Source organism: Herpailurus yagouaroundi, unplaced genomic scaffold, assembly GCF_014898765.1.
Source record: "Herpailurus yagouaroundi ecotype Mexico unplaced genomic scaffold, PumYag 182, whole genome shotgun sequence".
NCBI classification, from domain to species: Eukaryota; Metazoa; Chordata; class Mammalia; order Carnivora; family Felidae; genus Herpailurus; species Herpailurus yagouaroundi.
Genome location: NW_024412413.1, coordinates 45,394,206 through 45,413,408, shown reverse-complemented (window position 1 = coordinate 45,413,408; position 19,203 = coordinate 45,394,206). Strand labels below are relative to the sequence as shown.

The 19,203-nt window shown below is 36.2% G+C and overlaps 1 protein-coding gene across 1 annotated transcript in view; it reads left to right on the top strand.

Moving 5' to 3' along the window:
- TRHDE (thyrotropin releasing hormone degrading enzyme) overlaps nucleotides 1-19,203 on the top strand; it is a 387,000-nt gene that overhangs the window by 339,236 nt on the left and 28,561 nt on the right. Inside the window, exons 13-15 of the mRNA XM_040491410.1 lie at nucleotides 10,438-10,585; nucleotides 12,492-12,589; nucleotides 13,060-13,167. Of these exons, the coding sequence (XP_040347344.1) occupies nucleotides 10,438-10,585; nucleotides 12,492-12,589; nucleotides 13,060-13,167 (354 nt within the window). The remainder of the gene's footprint in view (nucleotides 1-10,437; nucleotides 10,586-12,491; nucleotides 12,590-13,059; nucleotides 13,168-19,203) is intronic.

Sequence of the window (19,203 nt, the reverse complement as noted above, 5' to 3'; positions counted from 1 at the left end):
TCACTTATTTGCCAAATAAGCTTGGCAAATTGCTTATCTTCTGTATGCTGTAGCTTCTTTATAGAAAAAAAGGCAGGGGTGTTCATAGTAGTACTGATCCTGAAGCTTTTAAAGATAATAAACTAAAATAAACTTAGACCATCTTTCTTTAAAAATTTTTTTTAAATTTATTTATTTAAAGTCAAGTTAGCTAACAAATGGTGTGGTATTGGTTTCAGGATTAGAATTTAGTGACTCATCACTTCCATATAATACCCAGAGCTCATCACAACGAGCCCTCCTTAATGCCTATCACCCATTTAACCCACCTCCCCTCCAACAACTCTCAGTCTGTTCTCTGTATTTAACAGTCTCTTATGGTTTGCCTCCTTCTCTGTTTTTATTTTTCCTTCCCTCTTTCTATGTGCATGTAGTTTGTTTCATAAATTCCACAGATGAGTGAAATCATACGATTTCAGGATTGGAAGTCTTTTCTCTGACTGACTTTTTTGCTTAAGACAATACATTCTAGTTCCAACCATGTTGTTGCAAATGGCAAGATTTCATTATTTTTGATCACCGAGTAATAATCCATTGTATATAAATACATCTTCTTTACCCATTCATCAGTCAATGGACATTTTGGCTCTTTCCATAATTTGGCTATTATTGATAGCACTGCTCTAAACATTGGGTGTATACACCCCTTCAAATCAGCATTTTTGTATCCTTTGGATAAATACCTCACAGTGTAATTGCTGGTATTAATTTTTTGAGGCACCTCCATACTGTTTTCCAGAGTGGCTGCGTTAGTTTGCATTCCCACCAACATTGCAAGAGGGTTCCCCTTTCTCTGCATCCTCACCAATATCTGTTGTTTCCTGAGTTGTTAATTTTAGCCATTCTGACAGGTGTGAGGTGGTATCTCAATGTGGTTTTGATTTGCATTTCCCTGATGATGAGTCATGTTGAACATCTATTCATGTGTCTGTTACCCGTTTGGATGTCTTCTTTGGAAAAGTATCTATTTCTGTCTTCTGCCCATTTCTTCACTGGATTACTTGTTTTTGGGGTGATGAGTTTGATAAGTTCTTTTTAGATTTTAGATACTAATCCATTATCTGATATGTCTTTTGCAAATATCTTCTCCCATTCCATCAACTGATTGTAGTTTTTTTTTTTTTTTTTTAAGTTTATTTCTTTTTGAGAGACAGAGAGAGACAGAGCATGAGCAGGGGACAGGCAGAGAGAGAGGGAGACACAGAATCTGAAGCAGGATCCAGCCTCTGATCTGTAAGCACAATGTCCGACGTGGGGTTTGAACTCAGAGCTGTGAGATCATGACCTGAGCCAAAGTCAGACACTCAACCAACTGAGCCACGAGGTGTCCCAGTTGCTTTTAGTTTTATTAATTTTTTTACTTCACTGTGCAGAAGCTTTTTATTGTGATGAGGTCTCAATAGTTCATTTTTGCTTTTGTTTCCCTTGCCTCCAGAGACAGGTCTAATGAGAAGTTGCTGGGGCTGAGGTCAAAGAGGTTGATGCCTGTTTTCTCCTGTAGGATTTTGAATCCTGTAGGATTCTTTTGTTTTCTCACATTTAGGTCTTTCAACCATTTTGAATTTATTTTTGTGTATGGTGTAATAAAGTGGTCCAGTTTCATTCTTTTGCACATCACTGTCCAGTTTTACCAGCACCATTTGGTGAAGAGACTGTCTTTTTTCCATTGGATTCTCTTTCCTGCTTTGCCGAAATTTAGTTGGCCATATGTTTGTAGGTGCATTTCTGAGTTCTCTATTCTGTTCCATTGATCTATGTGTCCGTTTTCTGCCAGTACCATACCGGTTTGACATTGCAGCTTTGTAATATAGCTTGAAGACTGAAACTGTGATGCCTCCAGCTTTGGTTTTCTTTATCAATATCACTTTAGCTATTCAGGGTCTTTTCTGGTTCCATGCAAATTTTAGGATTGTTTGTTCTAGCTCTGTGAAGAATGCTGGTGTTGTTTTGGAAGGGATTGAATTGAATGTGTAGATTGCATTGGGTAGTATTGACATTTTAACAATATTGTTCTTCCATTCCATGAGCATGGAATGATTTCCCACTTCTTTGTGTCTTTTTCAGTTTCTTTCATAAGGTTTCTATACTTTTCAGGTAACAGATCTTTTACCTCTTTGGCTAGGCTTATTTATCTTATGGTTTTTGGTGTAATTGTAAGTGGGATTGGTTCCTTTATTTCTCTTTCTGCTGCCTCATTATTGGTGTATAGAAATGCAACTGGTTTCTGTACATTGATTTTATATCCTGTGACTTTGCTGAATTCCTGTATCAGCTCTAGCAATTTTTGGTGGAGTCTGTCAGGTTTTCCGTGTAGAGTATCATGTCATTGGTGAAGAGTGAGAGTTTGACTTCTTTGCCAATTTTCATGCCTTTTATTTCTTTGTGTTGTCTGATTGCTGAGACTAGGACTCCCAACACTATGTTGAATAACAGTGGTGAAAGTGGACATCCCTGTCATGTTCCTGTTCTCAGGGGTAAAGCTCTCAATTTTTCCCCGTTGAGGATGATATTAGGTGTAGGCATTTCATATATGGCTTTTATGATGTTAAAGTATGTTCCTTCTATCCCAACTTTCTTGAGGGTTGTTATTAAGAAAGGATGCTGTATTTTGTCATATGCTTTTTCTCCATCTATTGACAGGTTCTTATCCTTTCTTCTATTAACGTGATGTATCACGTTGATTGATTTGCAAATTTTGAACCAGCCCTGCAGCCCAGGAATGAATCCTACTTGATCACGGTGAATAATTCTTTTAATGTACTGTTGAATTTGATTTGCTAGTATCTTGTTGAGAATTTTGCATCCAAGTTCATCAGGAATATTGGCCTATAATTCTCCTTGTTAGTGGGGTCTTTGTCTGGTTTTTGGAATCAAGGTAATCCTGGCTTTATAAAATGAGTCTGGAAGTTTTCCTTCCATTTCTATTTTTTGGAACAGTTTGAGAAGAATAGATACTAACTCTTCTTTAAACATCTGTTAGAATTCCCTTGGGAAACCATCTGGCCCAGGACTCTTGTTTGTTGGGAGATTTTTGATAACTGATTCAATTTCTGTGCTGTTTAAGGGACTGTTCAAATTTTCTATTTCTTCCTGTTTCAGTTTGGGTAGTTTGTGAGTTTCTAGGAATTTGGCTTTGAATGACACAGTGGACCAAATGGACTTAACAAATATATTCAGAACATTTCATCTTAAAGCAGCAGAATATATGTTCTTTTCACATGCACATGGAACATTTTTCAGAATAGCTCACATACTGGGTCACAAATCAGCCCTCAAAAGGTACAAAAAGATTGAGATCATACCATGCATGTTTTCAGATCACAACTCTATGAAACTTGAAATCAACCACAAGAAAAAATTTGGAAAGCCCTCAAACACACGGAGGTTAAAGAACATCTTACTGAAGACTAAATGGGTTAACCAGGAAATTAAAGAAGAAATAAAAAAATACATGGAAGCAAATGAAAGTGAAAACATGACAGTTCAAACCCTTTGGAATGCAGCAACGGCAGACACAAGAGTAGAGTACATTGCAATTCAGGCCTATCTCAGGAAACAAGAAAGGTCCCAAATATACGACCTAACTTTACACTTAAAGGAGCTAGAAAAGAAGCAGCATATAAAGCCTACAGCCAGCAGAAAAAGGCAAATAATAAAGATTAGACCAGAAACAAATGACATAGAAACAAACAAAAACAGTAGAACAAATCAATGAAACTAAATGCTGTTTCTTTGAAAGAATAAACAAAATTGGTAAACCGCTAGCCAGACTTACCAAAAAGAAAGAGAAAGGATTCAAAGAGATACAATCATGAATGAAAGAGGAGAGATCATAACCAACACCACAGAAATTCAAACAATATACAATATACAATATACAATGACTTAAAATTAGTTGATAGTTTTCTTTAAAAAAAATAGTTAACTGTGGCCATAAACCTAGGGTTTTTTTTTTTTCTTTTCAGGTGAATAGCTAACATCATTAACTTCCATTTAATAACTAAACATTAGCTCTGTTTTTTAACATTATTAAGTGTCCAGAGGATTCCTGTATTTAGATGATGGCTCGTTTCTTGAGAAATTATACTTGGAAATAAAGAAACAAGTGTGTGTAGATAGGAAAGCTTGGTTTGGTGGTAGTAGTGGGAATATGCAGGCGGCAAAAAATTATTTCTGGATTTAATCATATCTTTACTGAAGAAGGAACCCTAGAGATCACGTAGTTCATCCTTGTCAAATTACTACCTAGGAGAAAGAGATTTCCAAACCCACCAGCAATTTACTTTTATTTTAGTTTTTTTTTTTAGAGCTTATTTATTTATTTTGAGAGAGAGTGAACGAGCATGAGTGGGGGAGGGGCAGAGAGAGAGGGAGAGAGAGCGTCCTAAGCAGACTCCATGCCATCAGTGCAGAACCCAATGCAGAGCTCGAACTCAGAAACTGTGAGATCATAACCTGAGCAAAAATTGAGTTGGATGCTTAACCGACCGAGTAATTCAAGCTCCCACCATCAATTTATTTGAAAACATAGTATAAAATAATACTATTGCTTCTAGGAGAGTAGGAAAGTAATTTGCTAATCAGAAAAAAAAAAGGACAGAGATGTTTATATAATGCTTCCACTTTCTCTCTGGCTAAAAGCTATTTTACTTGGGTATAGACTAGCTTATTCAAAGCTACTTAGCTAGATAGCATTGGCTTTCTTATCTTCTATCATATGTACCATTAATAAACAAGATGACCAAAAAATACTATAAATTTCACTCCAATAGAATTTTCCCATGATGTTGGTATCTTTTAACTTTAGAAAATGCTTAATTTAATAAATATCTATGGTCATGTTTAATTTTTAATATACTTGTAAAATACTCCTATTTTTAAGAACAATGACATTATTGCCATAACTTAATTTAGTATAAAAACATTTATTGAGTACTTATTTTGTACTAAATTCTGCATTAGGCTATCTTTGGTGATGCAAAGATAGGCAAAGCATGCTTCATTTCCTTAAAGAGCTAAGTCCAGTGAGTGAGAAAGATAGTATTATGATAAAATTATGATTAATATCATGATAATTATTATGAATAGAGGTGTTACTGAGATGTTATGTGAGCCCAGGAAATAAGTGCCTAAGTCAGTTGTGGAAGAAGTCTTCATGGAAGAGAAGAAACAGGAGGAGGGGCTAAGAGAACTCTATTGTGCAACTTTTTGAGGCTCTAATTTTATGGGGCTGTGTAAGGTAACTTCCTTTCCATCTGTGCAGATAACATTTCTCCAGTATCTGAATAATATCTTTATTTTCTCCGTGAACTGACCAAATAGACTGTTGGTTGACGGAGATACCTCCCCTGTGTATTTCTCTTTTCATTCTATGGTACTCTGAGAACTGCTGCAGTTTCCAGTCTCCATCATGGAATCTTCCCACAAAGAACACATTAAAGTCTTTAATAATGAATAATGAAAAATAATAGATACAATGGTAAATGTTTTAATTAAGCATTTTAGCAACTGCTTTAAAAATCTATGCCCTAGGGATGCATGGATGGCTCAGTCTGTTAGGCATCAGGTTCTTGATTTCAGCTTGGGTCATAATCCCAGGGTCCTGGGATCCCAGGGTCCCAAGATCCCATGATCTCTATGCTGTCAGCATGGAGCCTGCTTGGGATTCTGTCTCTCCCTCTGCCCCTCCCTGCCCCTACCACCCCGTGTTTTCTCTCTCTTAAAAAAAAAAAAATCTGTGCCCTAAAAGAGAGATAGAGTGTCTTCTGTACAAAATGTGAAATATAGAGTAGGCAATTAATTGGTTTTAAAGGAGTATTCAATTATGAAATCTGGACTATGATGCTCTAGAGTCTGCTTGTGCTTTTAATTTTTTCCCAAGTTTCAAGCACCCAGAAGCCAAGTGCTTTTCAAGAAAACTCACAAAATAGGTTATTTGTGTACAGGCCACCCATCTCAGTAGGTTTAAGAGTTAGCATTCACAGAATTCAGAGCTGTTTTTAAAAAGTAGTTTTGGAGGGCACCTGGGTGGCTCACTTGGTTGGACATCTGACTTTGCCTCAGGTCATGATCTCATGGTTTGTGGGTTCAAGCCCTGCCTTGGGCTCTGTGCTGACAACCAGAGCGTGGAGCTTGCTTCAGATTCTGTGTCTCCCCCTCGCTTGCCCTCCCCTGCTTGTGCCCTGTCTTTCTCTCAAAAATCAATAAACATTACAAAAAATATTAAAAAAAATTAGCTTTGTATCTTAGGTGAAAACAAAGCCAGCTAAGATCAGTGCATTTCAACATCTAGTAATATAGTCTGGTTTTAATCTTCTTCTTATAAAAAGTATTCTATTATATGCCTGAAGATATATTTCATCACAAGCTCCAGTAAAGTGAAGAAGAGGGTATGTGTGTGTTTAGGGAGGGGGAATGGGTGGAGGAACTATATAGGTGCATGTGGACAATTTTTATCTATTTCTCTAACTTTCCTCATTTGTTTCATTTCCCCATTATCTTTTCTTTGATTTCTAAATTATTTCTTATGCCAACCTTTACCCCACTAGTACAGAAGATAGATTTCATCTACAACCTCTTCCTAAAATATTAGTAAAACAAAATTAATTGTACATGAAATATTCTTTAGGTTTGCTATTTTCCCCTTATTTTGTTAACAGCCTTTCTCTGTGATGATGCAAATCTAGGGCAACTGCATTTCAGCATGAGGACCCTAAATGTGCTCCCTACTAGGCCGATTACTTGGAGCTAATGTAGTGTTCCATTCATTGGATTCCACACACTTCCCCCATATTGATTGCATTATCAGTAGTAGTAATCACAGATATCATTACCAGCCAATTACACAAACACGTATCTAAACTAGGTAACTTATTCACCAACATTATCTCTTACAAGTCTTAATTTTGTAATGAAGCTGATCATCTTATCCAATTGAGTGTAGCTACATATTTTGATCTAGTAGGCTAAATGTAAGTGTATTGAATTATGTAGCAGGTAATTACTTACATATGTTTGTAACAACACAAATGAGAGCAATTTGAATGTAATCTGTTTCTTATTCTATTTGAGGGCTGCATTAGAGAAGGTTAACTGCTTTAAAAAATAGACCCAAGCATGTATTTGGATCAAACACAATAGAAGTGTTTTTCCTGCTTACATAACAGAACTGGTGTGAAAACTGGTAGCAGGGCAGGCAGTCATCCAGAGACCCAGGTGGGTTTCTGACGCATTCAATAAAAGAGTTCCAAGGTCACCCTGAAAGATTTAGTTTAGGGGAAAAGAGTATTGAGGAGCTAATGGGAGATGTCTATGGGCTAACACTGGCAGTGATGAATAGTCATATTCTATTGGCTAGTTACCATATGACCATACCTAATTATCAAGAAAGTGGGATTATAATCTACCCTAGGAAGTAAAGGAAAGCATGGTGAGAAGTTGGCAATTTTGCCATAAGGACTCAAATCAGAATTTGCTCTATTTCTCTATATAATGAATACTTTATTTGGCTTGTCATTATTCGGAACTTCTATCAGGCTTTCTTTGCTTTAATTTCCTTTATACTATGTCAGATATATTCTAAAACTTAGATCCAAGTCCTGCCTCTTAGACTTATACATATTAGACAAGTGAAGAAGGGGGAATATAAAATCACAAAGTATTTTTTCAAAATTTTAAACAAATAAAGTATGACCATATTATTATAATGTTTTTTTGGCAGTTTAAATTGCAGACAAGTAGGTTAGGATAAAAGGTTTTGGGTGATAAAAAAAAGATGTCTTAGTTCAACCCTTATTGCACAGGTAAGGAACGTGAGACTTGGCAAGATGAATTTGTTTGTCTAATTCTATAGGAAACATTTGCGGTTCCTGGCTCTTTCTCAAACCCATCTCTTCCATAACATTATTTGTCATCTTTTTACTTTGTAGTCATATTTTCTACAAAGCATAAGTCATTGAATAATGTCCATCCATTTACAGGGATGAAGTAAAACACAATGAATTATAACTGACATAAGACTAATATGTTTAAATCAGCAATAAAATAAATCCAACACCTTTCCAGATTTTCCAAATTCGCTTGAAGATCCATAATAAGTTCACTGCTTAGTAAAGGGTGTTTTTTATTACTACATTATTTTTCTTATTTCTTCAACAAAAAATAATGGCTTCTAGATAAATCTGCTGCAAATCTAAAATTATACAATTCGTGACATTTGGATTATAAATTTATTATCGCCATGCCAATAAATATTTAAATTAAAAGTTCAGGGGAAATGAATGACAAAATCTGAAGTATTGGAAGGTATGTTTCCTTTAAGGAGGAAAGCCAAATCATTATTTTAAAAAAAAAATATATTGCCTTTTTGGTGGGTAACAAACTCTTAAAAGCAAAATTTAATGGTGTTATTGAGACGCCACCCTAGCAAAAAAGATAGTTCCTTATTTAATTGTTATTGCCAGAGCCTAATCTCATGCTCTTTCTTCAAGGATGTATAAAATGGAAACTGTAAAAGAAAGTGGCACAAGTCTAGCTGTGCTCTAAATCATGCAAACATCAGGAAATGTTGAAATTATGTGGAAATTTGAGGTTATTGTTGCATTTGTTATTATCGCCATTCATGTTTATATCAGACATTAACTGTGGTTGATGATCTTATACCATGAGTGAACCCAAATCATTAGAGTGACACACATCCTTTTTTTTTTTTTTTTTTTAATTCAAAGAAAACTGAAGCACGGTCTTCAGAATTGGTTTTTGTTTTTTATCTTTTTTTTTTCAATGTTTGTTTATTTTTGAGAGAGAGAGAGAAAGGGAGAGAGCAGGGAATGGGCAGAGCGAGAGGGAGACACAGAATCTGAGGCAGCTTCAGGCTCTGAGCTGTCAGCACCGACTGAGATGACACAGGTGATGAGATCATGACCTGAACCAAAGTTGGACACTCAACCAACTGAGCCACCCAATCACAATTGTTTTTTCTTATGAACATCATAAACATGGCTGCAAGTTTACCATAGAGTAACTTTTGCTTGTTACAGTGAGTAAGAATTAGAAAATCTGGCAAATTTATTTGAAGTGAAGATGAGAAAAGCCTTTGCTCCCTGTCTGTCCACCTCCTACCAAGCACAAATAATAAGGTCCATCCAATTTTGTGATTCTACAAAAGAACAATGGTGTGAAATGTAGATAAAGGAGATAATCAGGCTTCGGTTGCTTTCATATTTACTTGGTCCATGTGGTAAAAGTCTGCATTCAGTTGATTATTTTTTTTATGTTTATTTATTATTTTGAGAGAAACAGAGATGGCACAAGTTGGGGAGGGACAGAGAGAGGGCGAGAGAGAGAATCCCAAGCAGGCTCTGCATTGTCAGCACAGAGCCTGATGTGGGGCTCAAACTCAGGAAACCGTGAGATCATGACCTGAGGCAGCATCAAAAGTCAGAGGCTTAACTGACTGAGCTACCCAGGCACCCTTGCATTCAATTGATTATTAATGTAAAAAAATATCCAGCAACTATGTGTATGCATCAGGGACATCAATGGTAAGAGAGCCCATCTTCTAATGAACTGTGGATTGTCATTTATATTGCTTTGATTTGAAGGATTTTATATGCAACCTCCTGGAGAGTAGAGATATACACTTCTTTTGGGATCCTTTTTTTGGATATACCCTCTTTAAATATAGGCAACATGTGTTCAGATCATCTTAAAAAGCTCCAGTTTCATATTCTCTGAAGAATCTGACATGGGTCCCCAAGGTGACAAAGAATATATTTTGAAGGAAAAATAATAAATGGGAGAGTTGAGTCTTTTAACTTTTTTGGAATTTGGACTCTATTAAAATCTAACTGAAGTTTTCATAGGTGTTATGGAAACCATTTCTTTTGAAAAATGCTCATATCATAATATGACAGAGATAGTCAAAACTGTAAGTTGCCACTTTAGTTTGATTATTCTTTTGAAAACAATCTGTGTTAAATATTATTACACAGAACTACATGAAGAGCAAAGAGAATGCATTGAGAAACTGAATTTGCATTTCAGTAATCAATTATTTTCAATTACATATGGCCTCTGAAGAGTTTCTGTGAAGGAAAGTACCTAGAGTTGATTTTATTTAAATTCCAGAATTCTTTCCTTTTAAAAAATATGCATTCTGATATTTTGGTGTATGTAAATTTTTAACTCTCTAACTCTGTATATATTAAGGTACATGGCATCCTAAGTAGGACTATATTTAAAAAGTGAGTAATTTTATTTTTATGGCCCTCGGTATGGCTTCTTTATACTGTGATGAATCTTGCTTTCTGCCTTTTATTTGCATAAGTGAAATCTTCAGTTTTGCATCATCATGTATATTTCCTGCAAATAATTAACTTTAACTTTTTCACTGTACAGAGCTGGCTCTTTGCCTCAGCATATTCCCCTGGAGATTATCAGATACCTGTCTGAGGAGAAGGATTTTCTTCCTTGGCATGCTGCCAGCCGAGCTCTCTATCCTCTAGATAAATTACTGGACCGCATGGAGAAATACAATGTCTTCAATGTAAAAAGACATATTTTCTTCTTTCTTATTTTCGGATGATGAACTGTTGTCTCATTATCTACTTTATGTAACTGATCCTGAGTCATTTGCGTTCCTTCTTCGAATTTGTGTTATCATTTTTGTCCTGATTTTCTGTGCAACACTGATGATAATTACTTGAAGAAGAAATTTAATACCAGCTACTTTTTATTCTGGCCTAAAAGTGTCAATTAAGCTTACATGACTCAGAATTTAAGAACAAATATTAAAAAAAAAAAAAAGAACAAATATACATGGCAAATCCTTAAAGTTCTAACTTACTTTCCAAGAGTTAAAGGGCTCTGTGTTCACAAAGGACTTACCCTGGGTAGAGGGATCCCAAAGATCTTAACAGAATATAGACAGTTTCAGTAAAGATTCTTAGTCATTATTTTTATCCAAAAGGGCATAGTGAATTCAATTCACTTCCTTAATTAACAAGGATAAGATCAACATTGAGGCGAAAGCCCATTCATAATTGGGTCCAAGGGGATACAGGAGAGCAAACAATAGATAATCCAAATAGACATGAAGACATGACAAACATTCCAAAATGTTACCTGACCAGATTTCCTAAGCTGCAGCCTGATAAATGCAAACTGCACTGTAGACACCACCTAATCTGATTTAACAACCATTTTGAATAAGATTAGGATTAACTATGGCTAATGAGTTTTTGGTTCCTAAATTTCTTATCACAGCGAGCCTTTGCATATGAGACTTTGTCTCTGTGCCTCCTATCATCTTTGAGCACCCTTTGGTTTCCTTCAGTTATCTTAGCAGCCTGCCCTGTGTTTTGTAAAGTCATCCCATTTTTTATGACACGCTGGCTCTGCTGATTAGCCTACACGTTTGGAATGACTCGAGACTAGATTGCCATGGCATGAAATCTGTTTATTAGCACTCTGTAAATTGTCTGATGGCTATCAGAGTTGCTTCTTGTTTTCTTCTTCTAAGTCTGCATGAAAATGCCTCTGTTCTAATATTTTTTTTAACTGAAATAATCCTGGCTTGCCTGTTCATTGTTATTAGTTTTGTCTAATCCCTTACAACACACATGCAAAACAAAATGTGTCTTTACAGCTACGGTATAACTTTTATCTGCTAGAGAAAGACTTATTACACTTCTCTTTGCTCTCAACACAGAGACACTGCAATGTTAAACTTCCATAAAAGTAAAATACATTTTTGTGTATATTTGTACTTTGGAATAATATTTCATGTCAGACACCTCAATTTCAGTAAAAGTTGAGAATTGCTTTTACTGTAATTTCAGTGCTTTCATTCCTTTGACAAAATTCAAGGACCACATTAAAGTGAGGAGAGCATATTTTACATTGCTCTCTAATATTTAAATATATCATTAGCTCAATGGATTGTTGACTTTGAAATGCCATATTTTTTACTGCAGAGCGTTCTGAGTATGTCAGGTTCAACAATGCCAGGCTATTGGCTGTGCTTACCTAATTGTTTTGCATTCGATGTGCTCTGTTGACATGAAATGCATAAAAGTTTGGTGCTTATTTTCATAAGCTGTATCTACCCACATTTGTGCATGTGCGTGCATGGATGACATTATCAATATTCCTCAGTTTCCTTGTTGTGCTATAAAAATTGTCATCTAAAATATTTAATAGTGCAAATTACTTAATCATTCAATAGGAAATAAGGAGTAGTCTTCCACCATTGCGATTGTATTTTATCCTTATTTTCTATATTTGAAATACTAAGCTGAATAAAAGTAGAGCATTTATCATGCCCATTATTTTACTGATATTTTAAAGAAGGCTTCTTTAGAAAATATTTTAATCTTATTACATAATTTTAATTATCAGCAGGGAGACGTTTGAGACTGACATTATCTTCATGTCCTCTAACCCCCATTTAGGAATATATTTTAAAGCAAGTTGCAGCAACATACATCAAGCTTGGATGGCCAAAAAACAATTTTAATGGATCTCTTGTTCAAGCATCCTACCAACATGAGTACTGTTTTATTTTCTTATTCGCTTCTTTTCCCCCAGAGCTGTACAATAGCATACTTGTAGTACCATGGTGACTTCAGCAGCATGAGATGATCTGTCTCTCATTCTGCATCTTTCATCTCCCTTTACTGGGAGGCCTGCTGATGTACTCATCAGTGCACAGTTTCCACTACCTGGCACTGAGAACAAAAGCATGTCTTTGTCGTGTTCTAATCTAAGATCATCCTTTATTCGTAAAGGGGAGATTCGAACCCGTGCCCCTCACTGTATTATTGTTTCCAGAGAAGACTTTTTAGTATGCATAACTTCTACTCTGCCTGACCATCTCTTCCTTAGCAAAATAGGATTTCTGTATCTGAAAATTATTTTTGTGCTGATTATTTACTTCTCTATGGTTTATGTAATAAGTTATCCTTTCTCTCCGGATAATAACACTGCATTTTAATTGTTTTTCCCTTTGATGGTACCTAGAGAGCTACGTCGAGAAGTTATAATGCTGGCATGCAGTTTTGGCAACAAGCACTGTCATCAGCAGGCATCAACACTTATTTCAGATTGGATTTCCAGCAACAGGAACAGGTAAATTGAGCCAAATCCTATATTTCTGATATGATTTAATACTGCTCTCAGATTCTCGGTTGATACATTGCTTTTATCAACTGGAGAAAAACAAGACAAGGAAAAACCCTGCAAAGCCGTGTTTCAGGTTCACAGCTTACAAGGTAACAGCACAAAAGCGGCAATACACTTATTTTTGGAACATTTTGTAGAGTTTTAAACTAACTTTCTTAATGTAGGCCCTTATTCTCATGGATAAGGTGTCAGCTTATTTTGAATTTGGATAGCTTTGCTATTCCGTGAGAACAAAATAATTTTATTTAGGACAAATTCTAAGGTTCTTTACAAAGGTTGTGGTATTTATTCATAAAACACTGTGAGCATATGATGTAAGTGAAGTAGCATAACAAACGTTAATATTAAAAACTAAAACCAAAAAGGTTATAAAAAAGATCTTTACTCTTTTAGTGACCCTTGACAGAGACCTCAAACCTGTATCTTATCTTGGAATTTCACAATATAGGATTTTAGTACATAATGTGATGTTAAAATTGTTTGATAGAACTGCCTTTGATAAAAAAAAAATACTATTCCAAATGTCACTTGTTAATGTTAATGAAAAGAATATTAAGCATAAAAAAATTGAGGATCATGATCTTTTCACTACAGTTTTTAACCCTTCTTATGTGTCTTTATATTTCCAAGGACGTTGATGTTCCATTTCTTATTACACTTTGGGCAATTTATAATCGCTCTTTCCCAGTATTTGGCCCCTGTGTTAAGGAGAGTGAGCTCAGAGGGGTGGAAGCTAGGGGAGAGTTTTATTCAGGTGGTTCTATTTTGCAAGCCACGATGGGCTTGTCCCTGATCTGAGTGTCTGAGATGACTCCATGGGAACAGAGAAAGGGACTTGGTCTAGGTGAGCATAGAGAACCACAGAGAGTATAACCTGCTTAGGAAACAAATTGGTTTTTGTCTTGTCGAAAGTGACCTAGGTTTAAATGTAGTATCTAACTGACTCCAGATCAGAGCATAGCTATCCTACTTTAAAAATCTGTGCAAGAAATCTTTCACTGCACTACTGAGTAATTAGTCCTACTATCTCACCTTCTTTATCATGGTCTTTTTTGCTCTTTAAGTGAACTGTTTCTGGTCTTACCCTGAGCCAAGAAGGAAAATATTTTATCACTATCATCTTTCAATTGATCCATCATGTACTTGACAGTGATTAAATCTGTCACCAGTCTTCTCTAGAACAAAAACATTTTCATTTATTAACTTTTACTAATGATTATCCTTTTTGTGAAGTCTTCTGAAAACTATTAAACTTGAAAATAGTAAAATGGAAACTTTTTTTTCCTTTTTTTTCTACTACCTTCTTTAATTCTACCGCATATAGTTGAATGACAAACACATAAAAATTTATCCAAAATCAATACATCCATAATAAGATACATAATCGTAAATACATATGAGAAGAAAAGTTGAAAGATATTATTTAAATATTGTGGTCTCTATTTTCTTCCATTTTTTGATTATTCATTTGTTTATTTGTTTCATTTTGCTACACATGCCTTTTCTCAGACCCAATATTTGTTTGTTGACCCTTTAATGAATTTACCCAAGTTAAAATGTATTCTTAACATTTTATTAAAATAACACATTCACCATTGCATTAATGTCATTTCTATAGAGAGTATTTAAGCCTACTATAACTTAGTACCTTTCAATTTTTTTTAACATTTATTCATTTCTGAGAGACAGAGAGCAAGCATAAGTTGGGGGGCACAGAGAGAGAGGGAGACACAGAATCCGAAGCGAGTTCCAGGCTCCAGGCTGACAGCGCAGAGCCCAATGTGGGGCTCAAACTCACGGACCATGAGATTATGACCCGAGCTGAAGTTGGATGTCCAACTGACTGAGCCACCCAGGCACCCCACTTAGTACATTTAAAACTACAGCTATTGAGAAAATGCTATTTTTTTAATAGTTCATCTATTTAGCAAAATTTTACTGAGCAACTCTCAATACCAGCTTGTGGCAGAAAGCAAAGAGAAGAGGGAGAGCTTAAAATCAGGAGAAAGTACAGCTCTATAAACAGATAATTGTTCTTTGAAGCAAGAGCTAGGACAGGGTGTGAACACCAAGAAAGGAGGATTGCTGCCTTGGAAGAATCACATTCACCCTCCTGAGGAGTGAGCAGGATCCTGATGGATGGACAAGGGCAGGCTGGAGGCAGGGGCAAGTGCCTGAGTCCCTACGGTGGGTAGACGGGGATCCCAAGCGGAAGGAAGGCACATGGACTGATGCCTAGTTTAATGAGTGCAGCACGTTTTGACTTGTGAATTTGAACAATCCATCACTCCCAAAATTCCCTTATAAATGAAAGTTTACATGGAAGTTGTCAGCTCATTTCAGTTTTGATAACTGTGCCATTTTTTTATGGTAAAATAATTAAATTGGGGTCTAATACTTTATGGTTCTTTTGTTATTTCCTTCATCATTTTTATATTCTCTGCTTTGCTTTCTTCTACAGCTGGGTAAGTAAACATACTAAGTGGAACTAACTCTGCGTTTACTAAGATTTGCTCAGCCAGCCATATGACATGTCACTACATACATAAGTGACCTCCTGCAGTAAGGCTGGCTGGTACTCACCTGTGTGTGAAGATCAGAGATTTAATCTGTATTTTTTTTTTTGATGACAGCTGAATATTAAAACAATAGTGTAATCCTGTAGTTGATGCTGAATTTAACTTTCTTAAATTGAATCAATGAAGAAGACAAGGTTTCTTTTTAAATGTTCCTGAAGTAATACACCAGGCAGTTTTGTTTGTTTCCTTGTTTGTGTTTAATGGGAACATTAAAAACCATCTTTAAAAAAAGCCCTGGAAGATGCTGTGTATTTATGCTAATAAGCCGAAAGGACACTGAGTCATGGAATTAGCAGAGATTGCAAATCTGGGGTGCTGTGCTACTTTACGACCTCATCTTGATATGCTGGGGAGGTAGGTCAAGTCAGTGACATTGGATTTAAGAAAATAGAATGGATTTGAAAGTTGGTGCAGAGAAAGGTAATGGAACCAAAATGTGCATTGAAAAGCTAGAGGATGGTAGCAGCAGAGAGAGAGAGAAAAATTCAAGAATTACAGTGAATGATAAATTGAATGAGTCGACATTCTGGTCCCTGTTAATATATTCAAATGTTCCAGTGTGTTGAATTGTAATGGTGATGTCATGCATAAAAATGGATGAGCTACATTCAGGTCTTGTTAGGCTGTGATTTGGGCACTGAGTTCAGCAGAACACCACATTTCAGAAAAGAGACAAATTGCCAACCATTCAGTAGAGAACAATAGAAATGATAAAAAGATCTTGAAAACACGAGCTGCAAGAGGAGGTTGTGAGACCTGAAAATTGCACTCTGAAAAAAAAAAAAAGACAAGATGATAGCCTTGTTATGTATAAAAAACATAATGAAAAGGACAGAAATTGGTTTCTTTCACTGATTGGTACAAATAAACAAGAAATAGTTGGCATAAGCTTCACTGAGTAAAATATAGGGATTATGTTATTACTGCAGGTGAATTATTATTTAAAATTTCTGTAGTAAAACACTATTGGGATTGTACAGTTTAACCATACAGAGATGACAATATGGTAATATGGGGTTTTATTTAATAAAAAATTTAACCTTAAATTAAATGTGTATCCACAATAACACAACCTCTTAATTTTGGAAAAAAGTGTTATTTTTCAAATAATGTCAAAAAGTAATATTTAAAGCTTTAAGCCAATACAGAGTAAAAATTTAAAGTATTTCATTTCATTTCAGGGGTAGGGTGAGGGCCAGGGGCAGAGGGAGGGAGGGAGGGAGAGAGAGAGAGAGAGAGAGAGAGAGAGAGAGAGAGAGAGAGAATCTTAAGCAGGCTCCACGCTCAACACGGCGTCTTACACAGGGCTCCATCTTACAATCCTGGGATCAGGACCTGAGACAAAATCAAGAGTCAGATGCTCAACCGACTACGTCACCCAGGTGCCCCAAGTATTGAATTTTAAAAAGTATTCAATAAATAGTGATATTCATTCCCTAACATCTCAATTGATAACTGGTATCATCACTTTACTTAAAAAATATCGGGGGCGCCTGGGTGGTGCAGTCGGTTAAGCGTCCGACTTCAGCCAGGTCACGATCTCGCGGTCCAGGAGTTCGAGCCCCGCATCGGGCTCTGGGCTGATGGCTCGGAGCCTGGAGCCTGTTTCTGATTCTGTGTCTCCCTCTCTCTCTGCCCCTCCCCCGTTCATACTCTGTCTCTCTCTGTCCCAAAAATAAATAAAAAACGTTGAAAAAAATTAAAAAAATATATATATCTTGGGAGTACATAGGTGACTCAGTGGGTTAAAAGTCTGACTCAGCTTGATTTCAGCTTGATTTCTCACGGTTCATGAGATGGAGCCCTGCTTCAGGCTCTGTGCTAATGGTGCGGAGCCTGCCTGGGATCCTCTCTCTTCCTCTCTCTCTGTCCCTGCTCCACTTGTATTCTTTCTCCCTGTCTCTCTCTCTCAAAATAAATAAATAAAAATTTAAAAATATCCTGAAACTGTGGAATACCTTATATATTATGGGCTATCAAAAATGTATATTGAATTGAAATGAATTGGACATTTATTTTGAAATGGAAAAGTTAAGGCCATTCCATAATACAAATTATAAAGTAGAGGAACTTCTCTGGTGCTTTGGAACATACATAATACATAAACTTCACTACTCATGCAATTAATTATGTTACTGATACTATTGTCTTTAATGATGATGATTATAATGAAAAGTATAGTTGTTTATTGAGTGGTTAGTACATTTCAGATGTTGGACTAACTGTTTTTTGTGCATGATCTCCTTTTTATTTCATATTTATAGAAAACAAATCTAAAACTCACACAGGCTGTACGACTTGCCAAGATTATATAACAATAGGTAGTAGATCTGGGTCGCCACTCCCAGACTGCATGTGATTCTGTCGTGGTATATCAAATTACCGTATATCAGTAATATATGTTCAAAAAAGGATTAAAAAACAAAGAAAGGGTAAAAAAAAAGACAATCCAACAGAACTCGAGGACTCTCTATAATGAGTATAAGCAACAGTTTTATGTAGGTAGTGCTCAGGAATCAGCCTGTGGTTCTCAAATCTGGTCATGTATAAGGATCATTGGGAAGAGCTGTGAAACAGTTTGCTGGGCCCCACCCCCAGAGTTCTGATTCAGTAGGTTGAATGGGGCCCAACCATTTGTATCCATAACAAGTTTCAGTATGATGCTGATGCTGAATCAGCTGGCCTGGAGACTATGCTTTGGGAACTACAGGTATAGGGAAAGGCTACTGTCTTCAAAGTCAAAGACACCAGTGATCAAATTTCAGCTGTGCCACGGAACGACCTGAGGAAAATCACTGGGTTTCATCATCTGAAAAATGACAATAATATTAGTAACCAAACAAGTCATGAGAATTATATGAAAGAATGTCTGTTTATTAATTAGCTTTTATAGGAAATCATTAAACATGAATCATCTTTGGAGTTGCCCTCTATTTGTTTTGACCATACCCTGTGTAATAGATGGTATGAGTTTTGTTTCTTTTTTTAAGTTTATTTATTTTGAGAGAGAAAGAGAGGGAGAGAGAGACAACATGCACATGTGCACAAGTCGGGGAGAGGCAGGGAGAAAGAATCCCAAGCGGGCTCCGAACCGTCAGCATGGAACCTGACATGGGGCTTGATCCCACCAACCATGAGATCATGACCTGAGCTGAAATCAAGAGTTGGCTGCTTAACCACGGACTGAGCCACACAGTGGCTAAACTGGTGGTGTTAGTTTTCAATGGGGAAGGTAGGAATAGGTATAGAATAGAGTGGTATAGAATGCTTCAATATCAGATCTTCTCTGTAAGTTTTGGGGTTTTAAGCATGTGACCTGTAACATAAAATACGGAACAAAATATTACCATAGAGATCTTCAATTAAGAGAATGGGTACGTTTGCCGTTTTTCTCTTGCTTTAA